Here is a 22,211-nt window from a genome sequence, read left to right on the forward strand (position 1 = left end):
CATTCCTGGACTGCCACGATCTCCATCTTTACCGGGCTGCCCACGCTCTCCAGGACGTCCTTCCTTACTCATACCCGGGGGACCTTCAGGACCTTAAGGACACACATGCAATAAACAAATACATTGCAGAGGATTTTAATTAAAATGAAACCAAGAGCAGGTGTGGACTTACAAAACCCGTGCTCTTTGGTGAAGATAAAGATGCAGATAAAGAAAATTTCATTTTCTGAAAAAGACACTTCTTGTCACAAACTGCTTACATGTTTATATTATCAACATGATACCTTATTAGGATTTCTTTTTATAAGCATGTGTAAAACACTTTAAATAAAAATAGCTTTTAAAAGGAAATATAAAAATCTACCTTAGCACACTGCTATACTTCATCATATAATTTGGAACCACCGTGGCATGAATTAGAGGCCTCCGATTTCTATTCGTTTCTCTGGCTTTGGATCAGGCCCTAATATCTCTTCCAAATGCTCACCTTTGCATTTTGCATGAATGCACTGCTGTTTGAAAGAACATTTTCCTTCACTAAGCAATGCTTACAAGTCACATGATTATATCAGGGCTCAGTTTTCAGATAATGGCTGAGTTCAAGATCCATCTATCAAGAAACAGCTGTCTCAGGTACCAATCTCTACAAGACCTGTCTTATATTAAATAATATATTATATGACAACTTAAAAGGCATGCAAGAGACAGGCATTAGCCATAAAACATATATGGTAATTAGGATGTGTAAAAACTACCTAAGTTTTTCTGAATTATATCAACATTTTTTCTAAACCACATTTTTTTTGAAATTATTAGCATGCACTGAATCTGCACAGCTGAACCATCCCTCACCTGGAGGTCCTGGAGGGCCTTGGATCCCAGGAACCCCAATTCCTTGATTGCCTTTTGCACCGTTTTTCCCTGGCAGTCCTGTGAATTAGGAAACACATGTATATCTTTGCACACTAAGAGTATTTTCATGCAATGAATTAGGAAGTCAGCATTTGATAATACTTACTGAATAAAAAATCGAATAGTTCAAAAGCAAATAATGGGATGTAAAATAAACATTTCCTTGTAACCTGCACAGTGTAACTGGGTTCTAAATTACCCTCATTTCTATTGAATTAAGAGCTGATGCAGCACCTGTTAAGCAGACAGCCACTAGGAGTGGAGGGAATAGATGATGGGCAATTAAGAAATTTGCTGTCATTGCCTTTCCATTGGACAAGTTTTTAAGAAGTTGTATGAAGGAAGTGTAAGGTATTCACCACAGACCCTGCGGAATACACAATACATAATTAAATTTCCACCGAAGATATACTGGAAGGGGCAAAATGTGCTCTCTTACACTAGTACAACCCAATAAATTCAGTTTTTTCATAGAAACAGATATCTATTTTTCCAACTCTTACAGAATAGCCAGAACCGTTAGTGTCAGCTCCAGAGGAAAACTGCATATTCTCCTATTGGTAATGAAATTATAACCGCACTATGGACAAATCATCATTACATCCAAAATTAATTTGATGTGCTAGATCACAGTTAGTAAGTCACAAAGAAAGTAAATATTTACCAACCATTTGCCTGCCTACGCTTGGCACGTTGGTAGTTAGCTGTATTTTGTACAGCTTTCCTGATCATTTTGATGCTATAGGAAACACAGTTGCTGCTGGAACTGATTACCAAATTATGGACTTCACCCAGTCTCTTGGTTCAGTTCCAGACAATACATGCATACTTAAAGTCTGCACATGCATTACAGAAATAAGTTGGAATGTTCGTACTGATGAGTTACCTGGAAGCATAAACCTTAGCTTGCCTAAAAAGAAACCAGAATATTGAAGAAAAGCCTAAAGGAGTAAAAATCCTTATGAGATAAAAAGAAAATATGGAGAAAACCCCAGGAAATCAGAGGGAGTATAAAGGTTGTCGCATGTCAAAAATCAGCCTACAGGGTAGCAGATAGTAAATAGCCAGTGAACTAATACTGTTCTTTAAAATATAAGAAACAAAGAAGTTTGGAAGGAAAGAAACCAGAAAGCATGGAAATACATTGAAATTCATGTCTAAGCATATTTGATCTAAAAAAAAATATAAATCTAAATGCAGTTAAAAACATTTACATGAGACTGAGAACTCTCTAAAAAGATGAAAACAAATTTCGACTACAGTAGAACAGAACACTAGCTATCTTGTTGTGTCCTTGTATTTTCTCTTCTTCTGACATGTGTTCTTCATAAGCAGTGAAACATTCACATTGCACCACGACCTCAATTACACTTTGTGGTACAAATCCAGCTATGCCCTTACTCCACCCAGTGCTAATCCCATTCAAAACTAGAAACAGAAGACAAAGTCATAAAGGCCATCAGCACCGTGACACATGCACGCAGTACCTCTTGTCCCACGAGCCCCAGGGCGACCCGGGATGCCTGTAAGCCCCGGAATACCATCATTTCCTGGTAAACCAGGAAACCCTCTTGGGCCTTCAGGGCCTCTTGGACCTGGTGGTCCTGGAAGTCCTGGTGAAGCGCTTTGGGATTGACAGTGGTTACAGTTTTGTAGCCTTCCGCTCTGGAGGATGGCAGGCAACTGGGCTGGGAGAATTCAAACAAAAAATTGCTTAGAATATTGTAACAATAAAATGTAAGAATACTGCCCCCTAGCTACTAATACAAAACCAGTTTCCTCTCTAGAGAATGATACTTTTAGGAAACAAGATGGTAAAATACGGAACCTGTGGTGTGGAAATATATTTCCGCACGAAAACAAGTGATAAATCAACAATATCGATCTTGCTTTCAAGAGAGCTTCTTTATAGTTATCAGGAAACGTCTTCAGTACTTTTAACAAGGAAAGAACAGTAAAGAGTCTTTCAAACTTACTTCTCAGTACATCTGAACACACCTGTCGAATAAATTCTTCTGAAAATTCTCGTCCCTGAATTAAACAGAGAACAGTTAAAAAAAAAAGAGAGCATGCATTTGTTTGGGGTTTTTAAGGTACCCAAAATGATAAGTTTGAGGTCTATACATACAGGTTTTCCATCTGATCCAGGCAGCCCCGGGGGTCCTCTATCTCCTGGCTGACCTCTGAGACCAGGAGGTCCAACCAAACCCTGGATACCGGATTCTCCTTTTTGCCCATTGATGCCTTGAATGCCTGGATCTCCTTTCTCACCTTTCTGGAATTAAAACCAATGAAAAGCCAATCATATCTTCACAGACCATTTGGAAGCTAGGTAGCACCAAGCAAACATATTCTGAGAAAATCTTCATTGGTGATCTACATAAAATGAATATGAGTCGTCATTGAAAACTAGCTTGGTATTGATGAGTTCTATTTCACTAAACTGTAGTGAAGTTTTCAGATTCTTTAGTAACTGTTTCAGACACAATTATTTGCCAAATATAAGTAGAAATAAATTACCATTGTATTTTTTTTTAACTTTAAGGACCAATTTTACTTACTAGTTAATAAAAACCAAAATAGTCTTCCTTATTAATATATGGAAAGAAAGGCTTTATTCACTGTTTCACGAAAATTTGATGATCTATTACATTATGTTAAAATCCTTAGAAGGCTGGAAAAATTAGAAGTGAAATTCTGGAATCGCTGAAGTTCTTGGCAAACGTACTATAATAATCAAGACTTTTACCCTGTGTTTCTAGTGTATAAGATAAAGGAAAAAATAGTTCTATTTCAGTTAGGGCTTTTTTCTGACTTCATTTATTCTCCATATGACTGATAACAACTGTAGTCCATTTGCATGACTGGAAAAGGTTAAAATAATACTGGAAAATTTTGATATATCTTCATCAAAGCAATGGTTCCTCTATGTATGGAATTACCTACTGCAATAGTTCATGTGGAACTGTTTCCCTATGCTAGAGCCAATAAAACTTCAGTACAATGTAATCTGGTACGTGCCCAAGATTAAAGTTAGTATACTATGTTTGCTCCCTGATGAGTTTTTTCCTTCCATTTTTGCACAGCTTCTGCATAATGTTATCAGTTGCTTTGAAATTTTCTTTCACCCCTTCCAACTATTTTAGATGGAATTATGGAAACAAGGCAGCAAGATTACTATAGATGACAGAACTTACTGGAGCAAATAACACAAGTTTTAGAAGCACTCAGTCATACCATCTTCATAGACTTACACTGAATTTTAAATTATAGTATTTATATTACTTTCTATCATTCTATATAGTACTTATCAAAATTCTTTACATCAGAAAAATCCAAAGCTTTCTGGCTTGGTCTGATTTAGTAACAATGCCCAGAGTTCTCCACATGAATTACTACAGGGTAGCAAGCTTCAAATTCAGTATTGGATTGCTCAGTATATGCAGAGAGCTAGCCACCTAAATAAGGCAGGTAGTTTTTCCTCTTAAAGAAAAAAGAGAAATTAGACATAATGTGACAGATGTCAGTCAAGAGCCTAAGAGTACTGCTGAAAAGATGGTCCGCCAGTAAGACGTCATGCACAGACTGAACAGCAGTCCATACCCTCTTCCCACTACAAAAGTAACACACTGATTCAGAACTGACTTCTTCCAAGTTTAAAATTGTATTTTATTTTCCTGATACTGTCAACCTGAATGTTGTAGTCATAGAGAACTGATAATCCTTGTCACACCGTGTAGATTTGTACTTGTTAATTTCCATTACATAATTACAAGTGGGGTTTTTTTTTTCATTTAACAGGGTCAGCAAGTCCCAGAGATAAGCATATGGAGCGTATGTAGATGCCTGTGGCTATACTAGAAGCTCTATGTGCTGGGATCTAAAAATCATGCTGTTCTTGCAGCTCGAAGTTATTTGTTTTAATTTTAATTACTTTTACAGCTATGGACATCTGATTTGCAAGTTGATTTATTTGGACTAAATGTTAAAGGGGCTAGAAAGCATTAAGAACCAGTGAAATACTGAGAAAACGGCATCTATTGTAGAAAAACGTTACAGGCAAGAAGCCAGTATAAAAAAAGCAGGACAAAACGTTGGAAGCATCAGCACAACTGCCTGCAGAACTTCCCAAAAAGCAAATGAAACTGCTGAGGGAACATTTTCTGCCGTATATTTTGGTCTTGTAATGCGCAGCCACATACCATATGTGGCCTTGTTTGTTGACCCTTACTATTGGCAAAGAAAATTGAAAAAAGGAAAAGCGCTCAATAAGTGCTGAGAATTACAGACTGAGGAAACTTTTTACTGAGGAGTCAGAGCTTAACAAAAGACAACATATTTTATAAAAATAGAAAATAAACTATTTTTATAGGTCTGATAAGTAAATACAATGACATAATATCTTAGTGTATAGTAAGAGTATTATTAAAAGGATTTTTCAGAGGAAATTTATTGTTACCATGATTTATAATATTTAAAGAGGCTAGTTCAATAGTGTACAAGGAATCTTTTACCAATTTTGGCAATGATTTAGCAAATCACCTATGAGCCACACTGTAATTTTAAGAATTTCATAGAACCACAGCAGCATACAGGGTAATTTATATGTTTAAATGCATAAAATTATTTAATTCTGAGAATTGAGTTTCCAATTAATATGTCCAGTTATTGATATGCAACAATGCTTTAATAAAAAAGGGTTGAACAAAGAAATCTCTAATAAAGTTGAAGGAGAATTATATTAATGGTACAGTGTGTACCCTGATTTCATTAAATATTGGAATAAATAAAAAATAACTAACAAAGTTAATCTTTTAAATACCAATTTTTAAACAACATGCAACACAGATTAAATGGTCTGGCCATAACTATATCTACAATAGCCAAACACAAGAAAAAAAAAAATAGATGTGACTTCTAAAAATATCCTGGAGAGCAACAAATGCAGTTTCTGACAGACCAAGAGCAGTCCAAGCAGGCTTCCCTTTATGCCCCTCATGTTTCAGGCCAAGTTGAATTATTTCTGTAAAAACTTAGTAGTAGAGAGAAAGAATTCTGCCCTGCATTTTCTGAGTCAGTCTCAAAGACAGTATCCTCTAAAAAAATTTTTGTAAAGGCTTTGCTATATTTCTTTTCATTAGCTTTGAAATAAAAGCACACTAAGAAATCTCACTGGTGAAAGTTAAAGCACACAAGGCAAATAGTTCGGCTGTGGAAGTCCTTATGACAGACTTTTATGGAAGCTGAAAGTACAGTACATCAGCACAGTTCAAAAGGAATTAGGCAAATTCAAGACTGACATTAAATGCAATGGTCTTGATCTCTAGCTTAAATAACCCTGATTTGTTGACTGCAAAAAAGAGTGAAGCTATACAAAAAGAAGGATCTTCTTTGTGTATCCTGTGCCTTATTTTTCTATCCTGCCCTGCTATTATTAGCTGCTGCTCAACAATATGGATCATTTTGATCAAGTACTGTGTATCCTTTTATGAACTATATTTTTATTTTTCTATGAAACTACAATCTCCTATTTTTTTTCTTTAATTATTTGTTTTCTTCAACCAGCTCCTGATTTTGTTTGTTTGTTTGTTTTTTCAATTCTCTTGAAGCATATACTTGGCTTTAATAATTTTTTTTAATCTTCCATTTAATGAAATATATATTTTAGCATCTCTTTTTAACTAATATATCTTTATCTTCTCTGGTATTTCTCAATTAATTTATCTTCTGTTGCTTATAGAGATGCAAGTACAAAAAAAAGACTGTAAACACACATTTTACAGATCACATAATTCCATACAAATGGAATAATTTTGTAATACTATACTTGTCATTATACAATACTTACCTCTCCTTGTTCTCCACTCAATCCTTCTAATCCCTTTAGGAATTAATAAGAAACAAACAAAAAACAACAAGTTGAGCCAAATTACTTGGAATCAAAAAATAGTATCTTTGTCCTTTGTTTTCAATAATTAATCACAAATGTCAATTTTTAAAGATTCTGTGATTGCTATTTGTACAAAAACCAAAACTGCATATAAATATGAAAAATGTATATCATGGTGAATTAACACTTTAGTAATACCTTTAATATCATAGACCAAAACAGTAAGTTAGAAAAATATAATAAATATTATAAAACATATATCTTATTAGCGTACAAGAAGTGCATATAGAGAAAACCTTATTCACTCTACAAAAGACAAATGAAATAAAATCTTGTGTTCTAGCAAAAGGAAACACCTGATTCTACCTGTTTAATACTGTCTTACTAGACAGAAATCAACTTCAGAGCCTTTGAAATACAAACTCGGTTTGTAAGCTAGATTTTGCATGTCAGCAAATGGTTTCGGTGTCATTTCTGTTCAATGGTGTTATTGATCATTAAGTTCCACGGTAAGATGGCAGTTCTACACAGGCTTTTTCACTTTTCTGATATACTCTTATGGACAAGGGAATCTGTATTGTATCTTTGAGAAGTCCTGGAGGCTTGAGAAACTTTGGAAGAACCTAGCGCTGTCTACCAGAAATATGTGAATGACTGATTTTTTGGTTGCTGACCAAACTAGATAAGCCTGGGAAACAATTCTAGACCAAGCCTGTATTATTTTTTCAGCTTTCTCCAAAAAAAAAAAAAAAAGCAAGCAACAGCAATTCATTTGCATCATTCTATCTGAAAAAAAAATTAATGTTTTCTTTCACTATCACTTTGGTTTCCCTTATGATTAAAATAATAAATACACAAAAAATTTGTACCTTATTTGCAGAAGGGAAAACCAGAAAGTTTAATGTGTAAAATGTTAGAGTAGGACATTACGTTTGGTTAAACCAATTCAAAAATATCTGCTCAGCTTTACTACCAGACTCCTGTCAACCTACATACCCCTGAGAGTGATAAAGCTAGGCTAACATACAGTCTAGATCTCCTGCCCATGCTCCACTGGAATCAGCTCCTTCTGGCTAGACAGGCAGCTGTATTGATGTTGTAATTCTGAAAAAAAGCAATTGTGACTTCCTTCCAAGTCTAGTTTTAGATATGTACCTCTAACAAATACTTCTCTGTTTAGACACGACATAGATTATGTAGTTAACAAGTATTTATAAATACTAACAGTTATTTTCAGTGGTATAACAAGATAGCCAACTATGACACAATCAGAACACATTGGCCCAGAGTTAAAGAGAAACAACCGGATCTCAGATTTGCAGCTGAAACAGGAAATATCTGTAATTTATGAGCACAGAAGATGTCAACAATGACTCCCAGTATATATAGGAGGTAATGAACTACATGAAAGTGTAGTATGGTACATCTCATTAACATCTCAAGCATCACTCTTACAACCTTTACACAAAAGCCACTTTGTGCTGTTATTTGCATTTCATGTTATTTGTAATTGTTTCATTAAAATTTTCCATAACTAACAATTTAATAAAATAATCCAGAAAAATGTACTTTCGGTCTGTTTCTCAAGATCTAATATCCCAGAACCACATAAACACATAGGTTGGAAGGGACCTTCACGGGTTCAACTTCCTTTTCAGAAGAGGTCCAGCCAGAACAGGCTGCTCAATGCCCAGTCCAGACAGGTTTTGCCACAATCTCTGTGAGCAGCCTGCTTCAGTGTTTGACCGCCCTCAAAGCAAAATGCTTTTCCTGTATATCAAGTTGGGATTTCCTGCGTTCCAACTCATGGCCGTTTCCTCTTGTCCTTTCACTGTCCACAGCCAAGAAAAGTGTGGCTCCACCTTCTCTATATGTGTTGTATTTGTTATTTTTAAAATACTAAGGTTTTTAAGAGGTAATTTATGTATTGTACTATGTAACCATGTTATACATAAATATATTTTACCTGATGCAAAGAACTATCTGTGTTGATGGAAGTAACCTTAAAAAAAAAATATGAATCATGGCTCTCTTGAACTAGGATCACTATTTTAACAGTACCTGTAAACCTGGATTTCCTTGTCTTCCTTTTTCTCCTTTCAGTCCCTTCGGGAAAGAAGCACATTTTCTTAAAATATACATTTATCTGGGAGATGTAATTAAACTATCAAAGATAACACAAAGAGCTAAACCCTGAAATCTCATCCTAAACCAGGCCCAATCAATATGAGAAGTTACTCTTCAAGAGTTCAGAGAAGAAACTGTGCAGAAGGATAGAATTTCTACTCTGAACACAGAGGAGCCAAGTTAGGATCTAAGCAGGGACATGATGATACTCTTCTTTTCCTTGTAGGTATTTCCATGACTTTTAGATAGCAAGGAGGAAAATCCCACTGATTATACTACAGCAGGCAGGCAGAGGCCAGGTGGCGTTACTTTGACTACGAGCATTTATGTGAGCCCCCAGTGCCTGGGGCAGGCAGGACAGAACCCATCCAGGGACAGTGCTGGGTCATGTCACAGCCCCCTGGGGCAGCAGCACCAAATGTCAATAGCCTGCTCAGCCCCAGAAACACAGATGGAAATTTATACTGGGCATACTGGGCAGTTTTCCTTGAAGAAGAGTTAGGGCTCAGTGCTGCTATTCCTCAAGCAAACCTTCTGTGGAGCTTAATCTTAAAAAAACAGCTCCTGAATGAACACCTAAGACTCAGTATTAATAGTGTTGCCAGATTATTTCATTAGAAACAAAGTTGATATACCTGGATACCACTTTCACCTTGGTTTCCTTTGTCCCCCTGTAAAATATTAGAAGAAAAGTCTCCATTGTACCATGATTCATCTCAAAGACACGTAGTCTGTGTTTTAATTTAACATAGTAAATACAAGAGAAGCATCTAATAGCTTTTATTTATACTGAATGAAAACAAATCACTTTATCCCCATGTACACAAACACTGAGAAAAGTACAGAAAGTTATATTAAGAAGGGAATCTATCATAGAAAGAAGTATCAAAAAGAAAAGTGGTTACTCATATACCACATTAAAATTAAAAAAAACAACATAATGAGGCAGCAAATCCAGCAGGATTTTATCCAGTCAGTGTATGGGAGTGGAGAGGATGTAGGCGGGGGGAGAGGGGGGGCAGTGCTTCTGCTGGGTTAAATTTCATCTGAATGCTAACCATTAAGTATGCTTCCCTTCACTCAGAATAATCACTGTAACACTCACTATAAACCCGTTGAATGCAGCAATTATATATGACACACCAAGGAAGAAAATATTTTTTTTTATCAGAAAAAAAATAATATTTAAATTTAATCAAAACTGTGTAAGGACTAAGTTCTGCTTCCACCCAATCCTTTGACTTCCATTTCAATATTTATAGTAAATAAACATTAGTGGGGTGATCAGCAATCAGATGGTGCAAATGGTACTTAAAAGGCAGGTATCCAGGTTTATTAAAATTTGAGGTTATTATTAAAACAGTTCAAATATAATTTAAAATTTTATTTAACTTATTAACTTAATTGTATTCATTTAATTAATCTAAAAACAATTTTTTAAATTTAAAATTTACATTTAAAGATTAAATTTGAGCACATATAGCAACATTTTTAGCCTCGACAGTTTGTCACTTGAATAAATATCTAGTTTGAATAGTTGCAGGTAAAGCTTGTTAGTTATAGTAAACTGTATCTTAAGGAAACAAGTCTACCTGTTCCATGACATCAGATCACTTACATTGCTCCAAAGAAACAGTGTATCATTAAAATAAGCTTTAGACTCATATACGCCAATTAAGAAACTGTGAAAAAAAAAGTTCTTTGTCATGTTTTCCCATAAAAATACAAGAAAATAATGAAAGTACTTACTATCTGCAATGAAACATTTAATTTTCAGGATGCAAATATTATTGCTTTAAATGTGCCCAGAATAAAGAAACCTTAACTAAAATTTACACTGAAAATGTAATGGATACAAGTCAGAGCTTCAGTTACATTAGAATTAATTGATTTACAGCAATGAAACTGATTTGACTTCAACCACTTTTGAACCATGAGAGCTGACAGGTGTTCAACCATGAAATTCTCCTCAAATCACAATATTGATTTGTGATTACAGTGAATATTTTTTCTCCAGCTGTTTCAAATAAACATGTTGCATTTCCTTCACATAAAATTGCCTAATAGCATATGTAATGTATAAATTCTTGGTCTTTCTCTGTTTCTTGGCTAAGTTACATAGCAGAAAGGTGCCATCCTGAAAAAAACGTCATCTAGAAAACACAACTCTTTTAAGCCCTTTGTAGTTAACCACAGGTCACGAAGAGTAATGATTTTCAATTACTTCTAATTTTCAGGTTCTTGAATCCCACTCTATAGCCAAAGTCCTCTATAGACAAAAATCCACTCCATAGACATAACTGATTTTTGCTCAAGAGACTCAGTTCACACTCCAGTGAGTTCTGTGACTAAGATAAAAATAAGTAAGTATTTTAAAACAAGAAATATTCTAGGCGCCTTCCAGCTTCCAGTCAAACAAAAAGTTCTGCCTTACTGGCTGAGACAAGACTGAGAAGTTTCAACCACACAGGAGATTTTTAGTAGAATGCTGTCATCTTGTACAAGAAAATCGCTAGGAAAGCATTTAATGTAATGTTAATTAATTACAGCTTTAAGTTACGCAAAAAGCTGTGTGCTTGAATTTCAAAACATGCCAAAAACCAACATTGCCTATAATCTTTTCAGTCTGGGACTCCTTAAAGACATGTGATTGTCAGAAAATCCTACATAACTACACTTTAAAAATAAGGATGACTATCCAGATAATTCAAACACCAATACAAAATTTTACAATGTGTTCACAAAACAGTTCTTCACCAATGAGGAATTTCAGCATAACCATGTCTATAGCAGTGTTTGATAGATATAAGGCTGCACCAAGAGATGGTGAGATCCTTGAAGGCATGATCTTTATGAGAACTCAGTATGCAAGAGGAATAAACATAGGTTCTTGCCTGAAAAGAAGAAAACATTTTCAACCTGTACAGTAGAAGGATCCATCTAACCTAACTTTTCCTGTCTAAAATGTCAATATTTAATGTAGCTCATTGTCTAGGCTTCAGCTACAGTCGAAGAAAGGTGTTGAAGATGTGAATTAATGACTCCTCAAGGAGTTAAGACTCTCAGCTAAATATGGAGAGAACCTGGACAGCTTGCTTAGATGAGATAACTCTTAAGGGCTAAGGCTAACTGAGCTGAATCTGTTCCACCTGCCTAGGGTTAATTGCTCCACTTCTTATGGGACCTCCACAAAATAGTTTTTACGATAGACTTTATAGATGTAGCACTTGCTATAAGATATAAGACTAAGTAAGTATAGAATCATGGGTCATACCATTATGTACTATAATTCATAATGGAAATTTCATTAATACCCATGCCATAGCATTTTATGTTAACACTTTCTCCAGTTTGGCCATTCTCTCCTCCCTATGAAAAATGATTGGTTTTCTAAAGAATGGGCTTTCCAAAATATACCAACTATTCTCTAAAAATAATGATGTATTTAGAAAAAGCACTTCCCTTAATAATGATCACTTATTAAAAAAGGCACTTCCAATAAAAGATGCAATTAATGTAAAACTGGAAAAAATACTTTCCTTTGCAGAACCTGGTAATCCTAGTTCTCCCTGAGTAATACAATAGCTCTATGTCAGTGATATGCTGTGTGTAAAAACATACATTGCATGCTTTCTCAAGGTCATGTGATATGCTTTGGCTATGATATTTTGCAATTTTATAACTTAGGATGATTCAAATGTCTAGAGAATTTTTGAAGGGATTTGAATATGGAGAAGCTACAAAAGGGAATCCTAATTCTTAATTTTAGTTTTCTGGTATCTGTCTTTTTTAATTGCCTTTTAATACAGTTGATGTTGATTTTTCAAAATTACACAAATAAAACTATCTGAAGTTATGGCAATATTTGCAGGTTTGAACTTCATGAACAGCTGACTTACATTGCCTAAAATCTAGTGTAAAATTAGTAAGAATAAGCCATTAAATGGATTCTGATGCGATTTTATGTTAACCACTGTTTTATATTGAAATAAACTGCCTTGTACCTAGTAATGGAAAATCATGGAAAACCAGTAAATCAATCCCTCCTTTAACTAGAATACTGCCAGATTCATAATTACCTTGGCTCCTGATGATCCTGGTTTCCCCTGTATTCCAGGTTCGCCTTTATCACCCTATATAACAATACAACAGTGTGGGCAATACATCAGTATGTTTTGTCATATGTGGTATGAATAGCAAACATAAACGGACACCGCTGGGAAATAGGCTCACAAAAACAGCCACAGCTGGTGACTGAAAGGCTAATGTTCTGCTCCCTTATAGGAAACCTGGAGTTTCAAATTTCTCTCAGGAATGATGAGATACTGATGACAAAATGTCATCTCCCAGCCTCTGCTCACCTGGCCCTTCCCCACTTGCCTGACTTCCCTTTCCCAGTCGCACCATGTTGGGGTGCACTGACTTCACATTTCCACCGTCTTATTTAATAAAACTCTGAAAATCCTCAGACCTGTCTGAGCCAAAATATGTTTATGTTTTCGTTTTTACTGTAGCCTATGGAATTAGGCATATACTCAGCACAAGGATTTTCATTAGAATCTAAGAATTATTGATTACTCTATGATGCTCTTCTGTAAGAATGAGCTTATTAGGAATGATTCTGTAAGAATCATCTTAAATTCTGAATGAGAGATAGGTACAAAAAAATAAAAGCTTTATTTTCACAAATGAAAATAAAGCTGATTAATTTTTAGCCATTTCATAGGTTCTCAATCTGCTTGACCATAGCAAACATTGACCACTTTAACAAATGTTACCTTCAGTATACAATTTTAAATAGATGCATATGTACTTTTAGATACAAAATAATGTATGAGTGGGAAATGGAACTAAATGTAAATACAAAGTTTGGGAAATGGATTCTATATTCCCAAATATTCTCTAGGACATACAATTCAGTGCTTACTAGCCAAAACTCATCTTGGATTAAATTAAAAGGCTACACTAACAGATCTGGATTTACAGTATCTATTTTAGTTTCTGAGAGCATGGGTCAAATTAATTCTTGCTGTAGCTGCAGTGCAATCAATAAAGTTACATCTGAAATAAATTTGGCTCCTCGGGTGGAAAAAACAGCATGTAATGTTATTTAACACAATTAAAATATAAATAAATGTAACATGGGCAGAAAGTTCTGATGTATACTGAGAATTATCTGGCTCCCAGCATTGCAGAACATTTTCCAGGACTGCGAAGCTGAAACAAAGTCTCGTGACCATTTCTGCAATTGTTCCAAACCCCATGGGATGACAGGCACCATTTACTGAGCTATATGATAGTCTCTTGAGACTGATCTATCATATAAAGTAATGTACAGAAGATCATACAGCTGCTCACCAATATTCAATCGACCAAAAAATTAACTGTGAAATCCTGGCATTTTTTCCATCTATAAAGCAATTAATTTATCAAAGTCAAAGCAACTTAACACCAACACTTACCTTAGGCCCAGGAGCTCCAGGTAGACCAAATGAGCCTTCTGGTCCCATCAAACCCTATTTATTTTTGAAAAAGGCAGAGACATTTCTGTAATAAGCTAGAGGAATAATGGCTTCAGTATTGTGTATTAGTATTATTAGTATTAGTATTATATTTCTGTAGTGAAATAAATAGGACAGGAAATGTAATGACTTTCATCACATTAGTATGCAGGCTGTAGCTCTGATCTTTAGACTTTTTGTGGCCTAAGGAAGGGCTACTGGAAAAAAATGGAAAAAAAAAATCAGGAAAAAAGTGCAGAGCTGTCATGACATACTCCTGAGAGAAAAATTCTGCAACTCAAAACCCCGTCTGTGTGATCTAATCTTTAACATATCTGTAATACGTTCTTAGCTATAATTGAAAGTGACACAAGAGTTTCTTAGTTTCCATTTAGGGTTCCCAAAACCAGCAAAAGTATACATGTTATTTCATAATTCTCTTCCTTCTTTCTGACTGTGTGTCCCTCACAGGTTGCCATGCCTTGACTCCTTTTGCAAACTTTGTGGAGATTTATCGGGAGCAGTTAACTTTTGGGGCCACACCTTTGCATCTCCCACAGAATCTTCAGTATTGAACTGTTTATTCAAGAACCCAATAGCTTCTGCCATTTCAGATCATGACACTTCAGCACAGGTACAAAGCCAGAGCATTGCCATCTCTTGGACTCCTCTCATGGAAACGTGCTGATAAAGGCATGTTTAGTTGTCTTTGTTCCATACATAAACTAAGAGCTAAAGGGTGGTAAACCATCAAATGGCTGGCTTTCCTAATTTCTGTTTAAAGCTACTCTCAAGTATAGATTAGAAAAGAAATATTCCTTAAAAATCATACTTTCCAAGAAGGAATTCCCATTTATAGTGTTTTCCACATCTGGTGTTAATCTATATCTTTCTCACCACTTCATCTCACTTCTCTTTGACTCTAGAACTGCATGCGTCAATAAAAACAAGATATTATTATTGTTTTATTTGGACTTGCATATATACTCTGAAATATGATCTGCTATGAGAGTATACTTAAGACACAGCATAAAATAAAAGTATAATAATACAGAAAGTCAAAAAACTAAATAAGGCCTGGAAATCTAACTTGTCAGAGATTAAGTTTTATCAGTGATTCTAATTGATAGTACTTTCAAAAACTACTGTTATTATTGTTATTTAATCTTCCCTTTTATATAGATAAAACCAACCACCTTTCATTTAGCACTAAATGTTAGGAACTATTCAGTTCAATGACATTATCTCAGACCTCCTTAAAAAGTTAAATGTGATCAAAAATAAATATATGTCTACAGTAATTTGTTACACAGATTGTAACTCAGTTTTGCCAGAAAAATTATTAACTTACTTTGCTAAGACTAAAAGGATGGCTTTGTTTTTGCAAATACAAGAGAAAATTCAGAATATTTAGAACAAGAAATAATTCTTGGTAGCCAGGGTTTTCAGCATTTCATCAATTTTCTGGTATTTCACCTGTGCTTTACTGTTAAGTGAGGCAGCAGACATTAACTCAGGTTTCTTTCCTGCTGTGTTCTAAGAAAGTACAGGTCACCAAACTTTCTATCAATAAACACAGCAACTTGTTCTTTAGGCCACAGACACAGGTCTGTGAATACAAATAAATGGTATCAATCACAAGATTAAAACTTGAATAACTTGCTGCCAATTTTCCTCAATCTGAAATTTACCCATTCAGTCAATTTCCCACAAAAATTCTTCTATTAAACTTCAATTTCTCTAAAGTAACTAATGATAGCATACATCAAATAATTTCCAACACTCCTCTGAACTCTGAAGATTAGATCTGCTTGTTCTTACACAGAAAATCAGTCACCTTATTAAAGATGATGCAGTTAAACTAGTGTAATCTATGATTTGGTAAATAAAGGTTTACTATACCCTATGCCATTTCTTTCATACTTTTGGAATAGAAATAACTAATTCCCTTCTCCAGCTGGAGTGAAGTTTCTGAGGTCTGTTTCCACTCATAACCTAAGAGACAGTGCGTTCCCATTAACCATTTGTTTACGGCCTATGTTCAGCATCAGCTTTGTTACAGCAAGTGTAAGAAAATATTAATTTGGTTTGGGAATCTAACCTTGATTATATTAAGACTGTCTTAATTCACTTGCACATCAGGCCTGCTTCTTCACTTTTTCTCTTTTTATTTACATAGCAGAATAAAGTTTTATCCACTTTCATTTCACTTTAAGGCTTAATTCCATTTGGCTTTTTCAAATCAAAATCATGTCATCTATTGACCTCCTCACTTCTGAAATACAGTTCTCTTCATTGTGTGATATTTTTTGCATTCCTTGAAGGCTATCTTCCTTTTCCAAAAACCACTGTGAAATAATTATTTTCTTTTCCTCAGATTCCTGTTCTGTGCTTATTACTACCATGTTAATCAGTAGAGAAAAGCAAGCATAGGCTTGGGAAAAGCAAGCATAGGACAGTGGGAAGAGACGAGAAATGTGACTAGGGGATTTCTGTCTCCTTTCATATTGCCACCTCAGTGTAGCCCTGTGTTTTGAGTCATGTAACATGCTGTTGAGAGCCTACCCCCTACTAGATCACTTCTAGTTTATGCCCACACCACCCCTTGGATTACGGAAGTGGTTAAATGTTCATCACAAATGTTCCTCATTCATTTTATCTTATACAAACTGGAAATACTGTGTGTACAGAATGGGGGAGAGGGGGCGGTATTTAATAAGATACACCTATATATCCACACTGATCTGCAAACATATACTAGAGCAGGCAAATCAGAAAATACATTTAGTATAACCGAAGGTCAGGCATACATCTGCAGGAAAGAGAGAAATAAAACCCAGTTGTCCTGGCTTCCTTTCTTGCACTTTAATTACTAGTCCATATTTAATGTATTTCATTTTAAAAAATTACAGGAAGACAACTACATGAAATCAGTACACTGCAAGAAGAAAATTTGCAAATGCCATATAGGAAAAGCTTGAGAACATAATCTGAAAACTATGGCATGTAAAATTAAAAGAGCATGTCCCAAACAAAAGTAAAGAACAATTCAAGGACATAAAATGTAGTGTTACTCCCCTATTTTCCAGACCTGACACTATTTATGTGACAGATAAATTAATAAATTACTGATATTGGCAATGTAATAGGCATACTTATTACTGAAGAAGAACTTATTACTGAAGAATTTTCCCAAGGTATTAATAGACCATCCACAAGCTTTCCATCTGTTTTTTCTGGAACAAACATATTCAGTGTGACTAATACAAGGAAAATCCCACTGTCTTTTCTGGTTGAAATTCCCTAATGCCATATAACACATTCAAATATTCCATGCATCAATTTCTTACTTATTTTATCAGGTGACAAAAGATACATTAAATAAGTTGACGGGAAACATGAATAAATTATTTTCAAGTGTATCAAGAACTAGATGTTATTTATCTAAATAAAATTTGAAGAAAACATTGTAGGTGAGTTACTTGAATAAATATGTACACTTTGGAATCCCACAAGGTTTTCTTATAGCTGTTGATACAGGCTTCCCTCTGACATTTTGTTCAGTTTTGTCAGAAAGAAAAGGAGAAAAAATTTCCAGTGGTAGGCAATAAAAATTATTAGAGGCACAGGTGAGAGAACAAATGTGCATGAGTTAACTAGGAGTAGGGACATTTGGACTTCCAGTTCAGGCAATGTGTTCTTCCAAATGTGATCTAAACAACTGCAATAACTGGTTCTCAAAGCAGCATTTTCTTTCCAGAGACCTTTACATGGCTGAAAAAGTCCTTTACGTTCATGAAAAGAAAATTAAGCAGTGTACGTGCTTCAGTGACAGCTGTAATATAGTGGTCACGCCTGTGGTAGAGTCAGGAAAGGAAGAGCTGCTGGGTGGATGCAGGGTAGCTGTATATCGTGCAGGAAATTCTGAATGCGTTGGGTGACAGAGTAGCCCAGAATTTCTAAAACCCCAAACTGGTTTCAATCTTTCCCTCAACAGGGACTGCATTGGTTTTAATCGATCATATATTTTATTAAGGAACTGTGAGCATGGAAAAAGAAGTGAGCTTGTCAATGCATTTACAGACACTCATATGCCTATATATAATCTTTGTTATCTGGAAACCAGAGTCAAGTTTTTTTTAAACCTAGCAATACTCAGAGAGCAAGTTCAGGGCTCTCTCCTTTTTTTGTGGTTATCTATAGAGATATAGAAGAAAGCACAAACCACTCCCTTAGTTCTTCTGAATTTTCCTTGATGAAAACTAATAAAGTGAAAAATTAAGAAAAGAAATAGGAAAGTAGGTGAGATCTGTGGACTGTACAACTTTGAGAAGTCTATTTACAGTTTAATAACCTCCTCAGCTACTTCAGGTGACAGTCCACATATCCATTTGGATTCCACATGACTAAGCAATACTCAGAACCATCAGTAAAGATTTAAGAGTCTTTTGTGGAATCAATGATCTCAGCACCATTCTGACAAATGCACAGTTGAAACCAAAAGATCACCTCAAAAATGGTGAGGTTTACTTGTGATGGGATAGATGTACATTACTGGACAGGCACACAGCAAACCTTGACTTACAGGGTGTGATATGATTCCACCCCTTGAAGGTCTGAACAACCTGACTGACTGCAAATGAAGTTTAGCACCTGATATGTGTGATTCAGACGCAAGATAAAATAGAAACTTGGGAGGGGTCTGAAAAGATATTCTCTCTGAAAAATAGTTAGAATACTATTCAGGTTTAAGCATCTGAAGTTTATCCACCTTCTAACTGGAGAAAAAAGGCAACCTTCACAGAAAAATAGAGAACAAATGGCCAGTGAAAAACAAGTCTTCCCACAATGGACATAACATTCCCTTAAATCGAAGATCCACTCACCAAATAATCAACCAAATAATCCTATAAAAAATTACAAAATCCCAAGAAATTTGGGAAAAAAAATAAACAGGCATGCTTTCAGGGAGAGGGCAGTAGGAATTACAGGTACTAAAAGGACTTTAACTGCACTAATGCACAAAATCAAAACTTCAACACTAAGATATAATCAAAAATAGCAAGGATAGAGAGAACTCAGATAAGCCTTAGGCCAAGTACATGCTCCATTTAGCCAGGCAAGCATATATTGCTCTTATTTCCAGGAGTAATTTGAGAAGAACAGACTCTTTCTAGACATAATGAACCATCCAGCATGTGTGTTGTAATTGGAGCACACAGTCTTCTCGAAATCCTTTGTGATCAGGTCTGCTGGGTGTGAGAAGAGCATAGGACTCCTTATCACCACACTAAGAAAATCCACAAACCACAACTGTCTTAGCTGGCCAGATGTAGGCAAAATCTGGTCAACCGCATCTGACTTTGTCTTTTGGTGATCCTTAGACAATCATGGAAAAGTCATAAAGCATTATCTCTGTGACTTTGACTCCAAAAACGTAGAACTCTAACGGAAAGCAAACTATATTTCCAGTTGAAAGCAAAGGAGACAAAATTTTGGAAAAGCCCATTCATTAAAATGACATCAAGAGCAAATTTCCCACTCCTGATTGAATATTCTAAAGTGAATAAGAATGTCTGATATAATGTTCAAGATTCATATGTGACTCAGGTATCTGAAAAACAACTGCAATATCTTCCCAGAAAAGAAGAAAAACCCTTCCATTACTTTGCTTGGGGATCAAAACTATCATGCCTTTGGTCACTATTTGCTTATAGCAAGCCCTTAACTTGGGCTCCCCATAAACAAACTCCTCCTAAAGCTCTGAATTCCAATACATCAATGTGTATTTTCTTCTTCTCTGGAGAAAAAAAAGACTCCTGGTTTTGGAGGAGTACCCCTTCTGTCTTAAGAGGGAAACACGCACCAGTAACAATCTGGACAGAGAAGCGCCATACCCTGAAGAATATTCCAGCACTAGTAAATAAAGGACCCTTAGGCTAGTGGTTACCTTCATACTTATATGGTTAATTTGGCATGCAGCAACACATAGTTCTGCAAGACTGCACGCACCAAGATGGCTAGGCATATGTGTTACTAACTTCCAATCAAACAAGGATTCTCTTTAGAATGGGGAATGATGCAGCGGGATATAAACCCCAAATAATTTTGATATCAGGTCTGCACTTATGTACTCTAGAAGATGGTAACCTTAACTAGGATTTTAGACAGATTCAGCAAGGAAGATAGAGAATCAAAAGGTCCGCAATGAGATAGATCCTTGGCAACCTCTTTCTTCAAGGTTCCTGTCACCCACCAAAATGAGGCACAAGCTATCACAACAACGTGGGTGGCACCACTGGAGTCACTGAGAGCAGAAAAGAAAGGTCCCCGAGAAGATTATTCCTGTCCTGCAATGAAAGGTAGATGCTGACAGTAAGATGGCCTTAGCAGTGTGATGGCCTTAGCAGTGTGACAGTAGGCATCCTAAGGACTGAGAAATTAACATCTAACCCTTTTTTACAGAGCCACTGACTATCCTGTGTTTGACCTTTCAGATGGAAGTATGGATTTCTTTAAGTTCAGAATGAGCTTTCTACTTTAAACACTACAAAGTGGCATCTGAAGCCATTTTGTCTTTTGGAATGGATTAAATCCAACCTGACAGCTGGATGACAAGAGGAAGAATGAAACTGAACAATACAATCTGTTAACAGTCACCAAAATCCAAGAATCTGTAGCAACGTTCTCTCACCTGTTGCCAAAACATCAAGAGGCTTAATGTAACAGGCAGCAGAGAGAACAGTTCACAGCCTTCATCCACAAGTTCCACGCTTCAAAGACGCCACTGGTCTAAAAACTTACATTTGCCATAGCCTTGGTCTTTTGCTGCTGATAGAAGGAATATTCCCTACTTAGAAATAAAATGGTCAGTGCCATTTGTACCTACAATGCAGATATCACTTTCTAAGCTTCTCAGTATTTTCTTCCACCTCAAGAATGCCATCTGCTTATTTCTAATGATTTTTCTGAAGCTCTATCCAGGGCATTTCCTTCTTGCTGTTACTGAAATCCCTCAGCTTTGTCCAGATAATTTCATTTACTACTTCCTTTTACCCTTCCATTTCAGACAGAATTAATTAGCAAGAGAATTACTGCTCTGAGATTAATTTTTGTAAAAAGTGTTTATACATTAGTCTCTTATTTATTAAAGCAATGCTATCAAGGCATTTGTAAGAACCTCATACTTCTTCTTGGTTCAGATGTCAGAAAATTTATCACTATTGTTATCAAAATGAAAATCACAGACAGAGTTGGACTCAGTAATTATTTATCCTCAAATGCATTTTCCAAGCTAAAGAAATTAAGCAGTATCTTACAGTTTCCCATGTAATCATCTTTATCTCAGTAGTAACACTACAGAAATACTGAAATTTCCCAACTAAATATTTTCACTGAACTGCTTCCTTGGCTTCCTGAGAAACTGAATTTGTACCTGCTATTTGGACCGGGCATGGACAAGCCCCATTACATGCACAATATATAGTGAATCTCAAGATGAAGCAACAAGACAAGAAAAAAACAAGTGTTCTTCTTCCCATTGTTGTCACACATCAAAAATTTGCATATGCCAGTCAGCTACAAATTAAGAAGTGTTATCTTATTTTTTCCCTGACAACTGTTATGAATTCTGCAGCCTGAATACAACTGCATAAAATCTCTTATACTACCATATGGCTATATACACTAAGAATAAACAACAAATTTCTTAGAAGGTTAAAACATTTTAGTCAATTAGTGCCCTATTGTCCATAGAGATAATAGCATGAGTCTTAATTCTG

At 35.5% G+C, this 22,211-nt stretch overlaps 1 protein-coding gene across 1 annotated transcript in view; it reads right to left on the reverse strand.

The window, feature by feature from the left end:
• LOC104126243 (collagen alpha-1(XXI) chain-like) overlaps window positions 1-14,439 on the reverse strand; it is a 14,528-nt gene extending 89 nt beyond the window's left edge. Inside the window, 10 exon segments of the mRNA XM_035894175.1 lie at window positions 3-92; window positions 853-930; window positions 2,400-2,600; window positions 2,889-2,943; window positions 3,041-3,187; window positions 6,761-6,793; window positions 8,864-8,908; window positions 9,565-9,600; window positions 13,009-13,062; window positions 14,392-14,439. Of these exon segments, the coding sequence (XP_035750068.1) occupies window positions 3-92; window positions 853-930; window positions 2,400-2,600; window positions 2,889-2,943; window positions 3,041-3,187; window positions 6,761-6,793; window positions 8,864-8,908; window positions 9,565-9,600; window positions 13,009-13,062; window positions 14,392-14,439 (787 nt within the window).
• Window positions 14,440-22,211: the final 7,772 nt, after the last annotated feature.

The sequence above is a fragment of the Egretta garzetta genome, unplaced genomic scaffold (assembly GCF_000687185.1).
Source record: "Egretta garzetta isolate BGI_Z169 unplaced genomic scaffold, ASM68718v1 scaffold415, whole genome shotgun sequence".
Taxonomy (NCBI): Eukaryota; Metazoa; Chordata; class Aves; order Pelecaniformes; family Ardeidae; genus Egretta; species Egretta garzetta.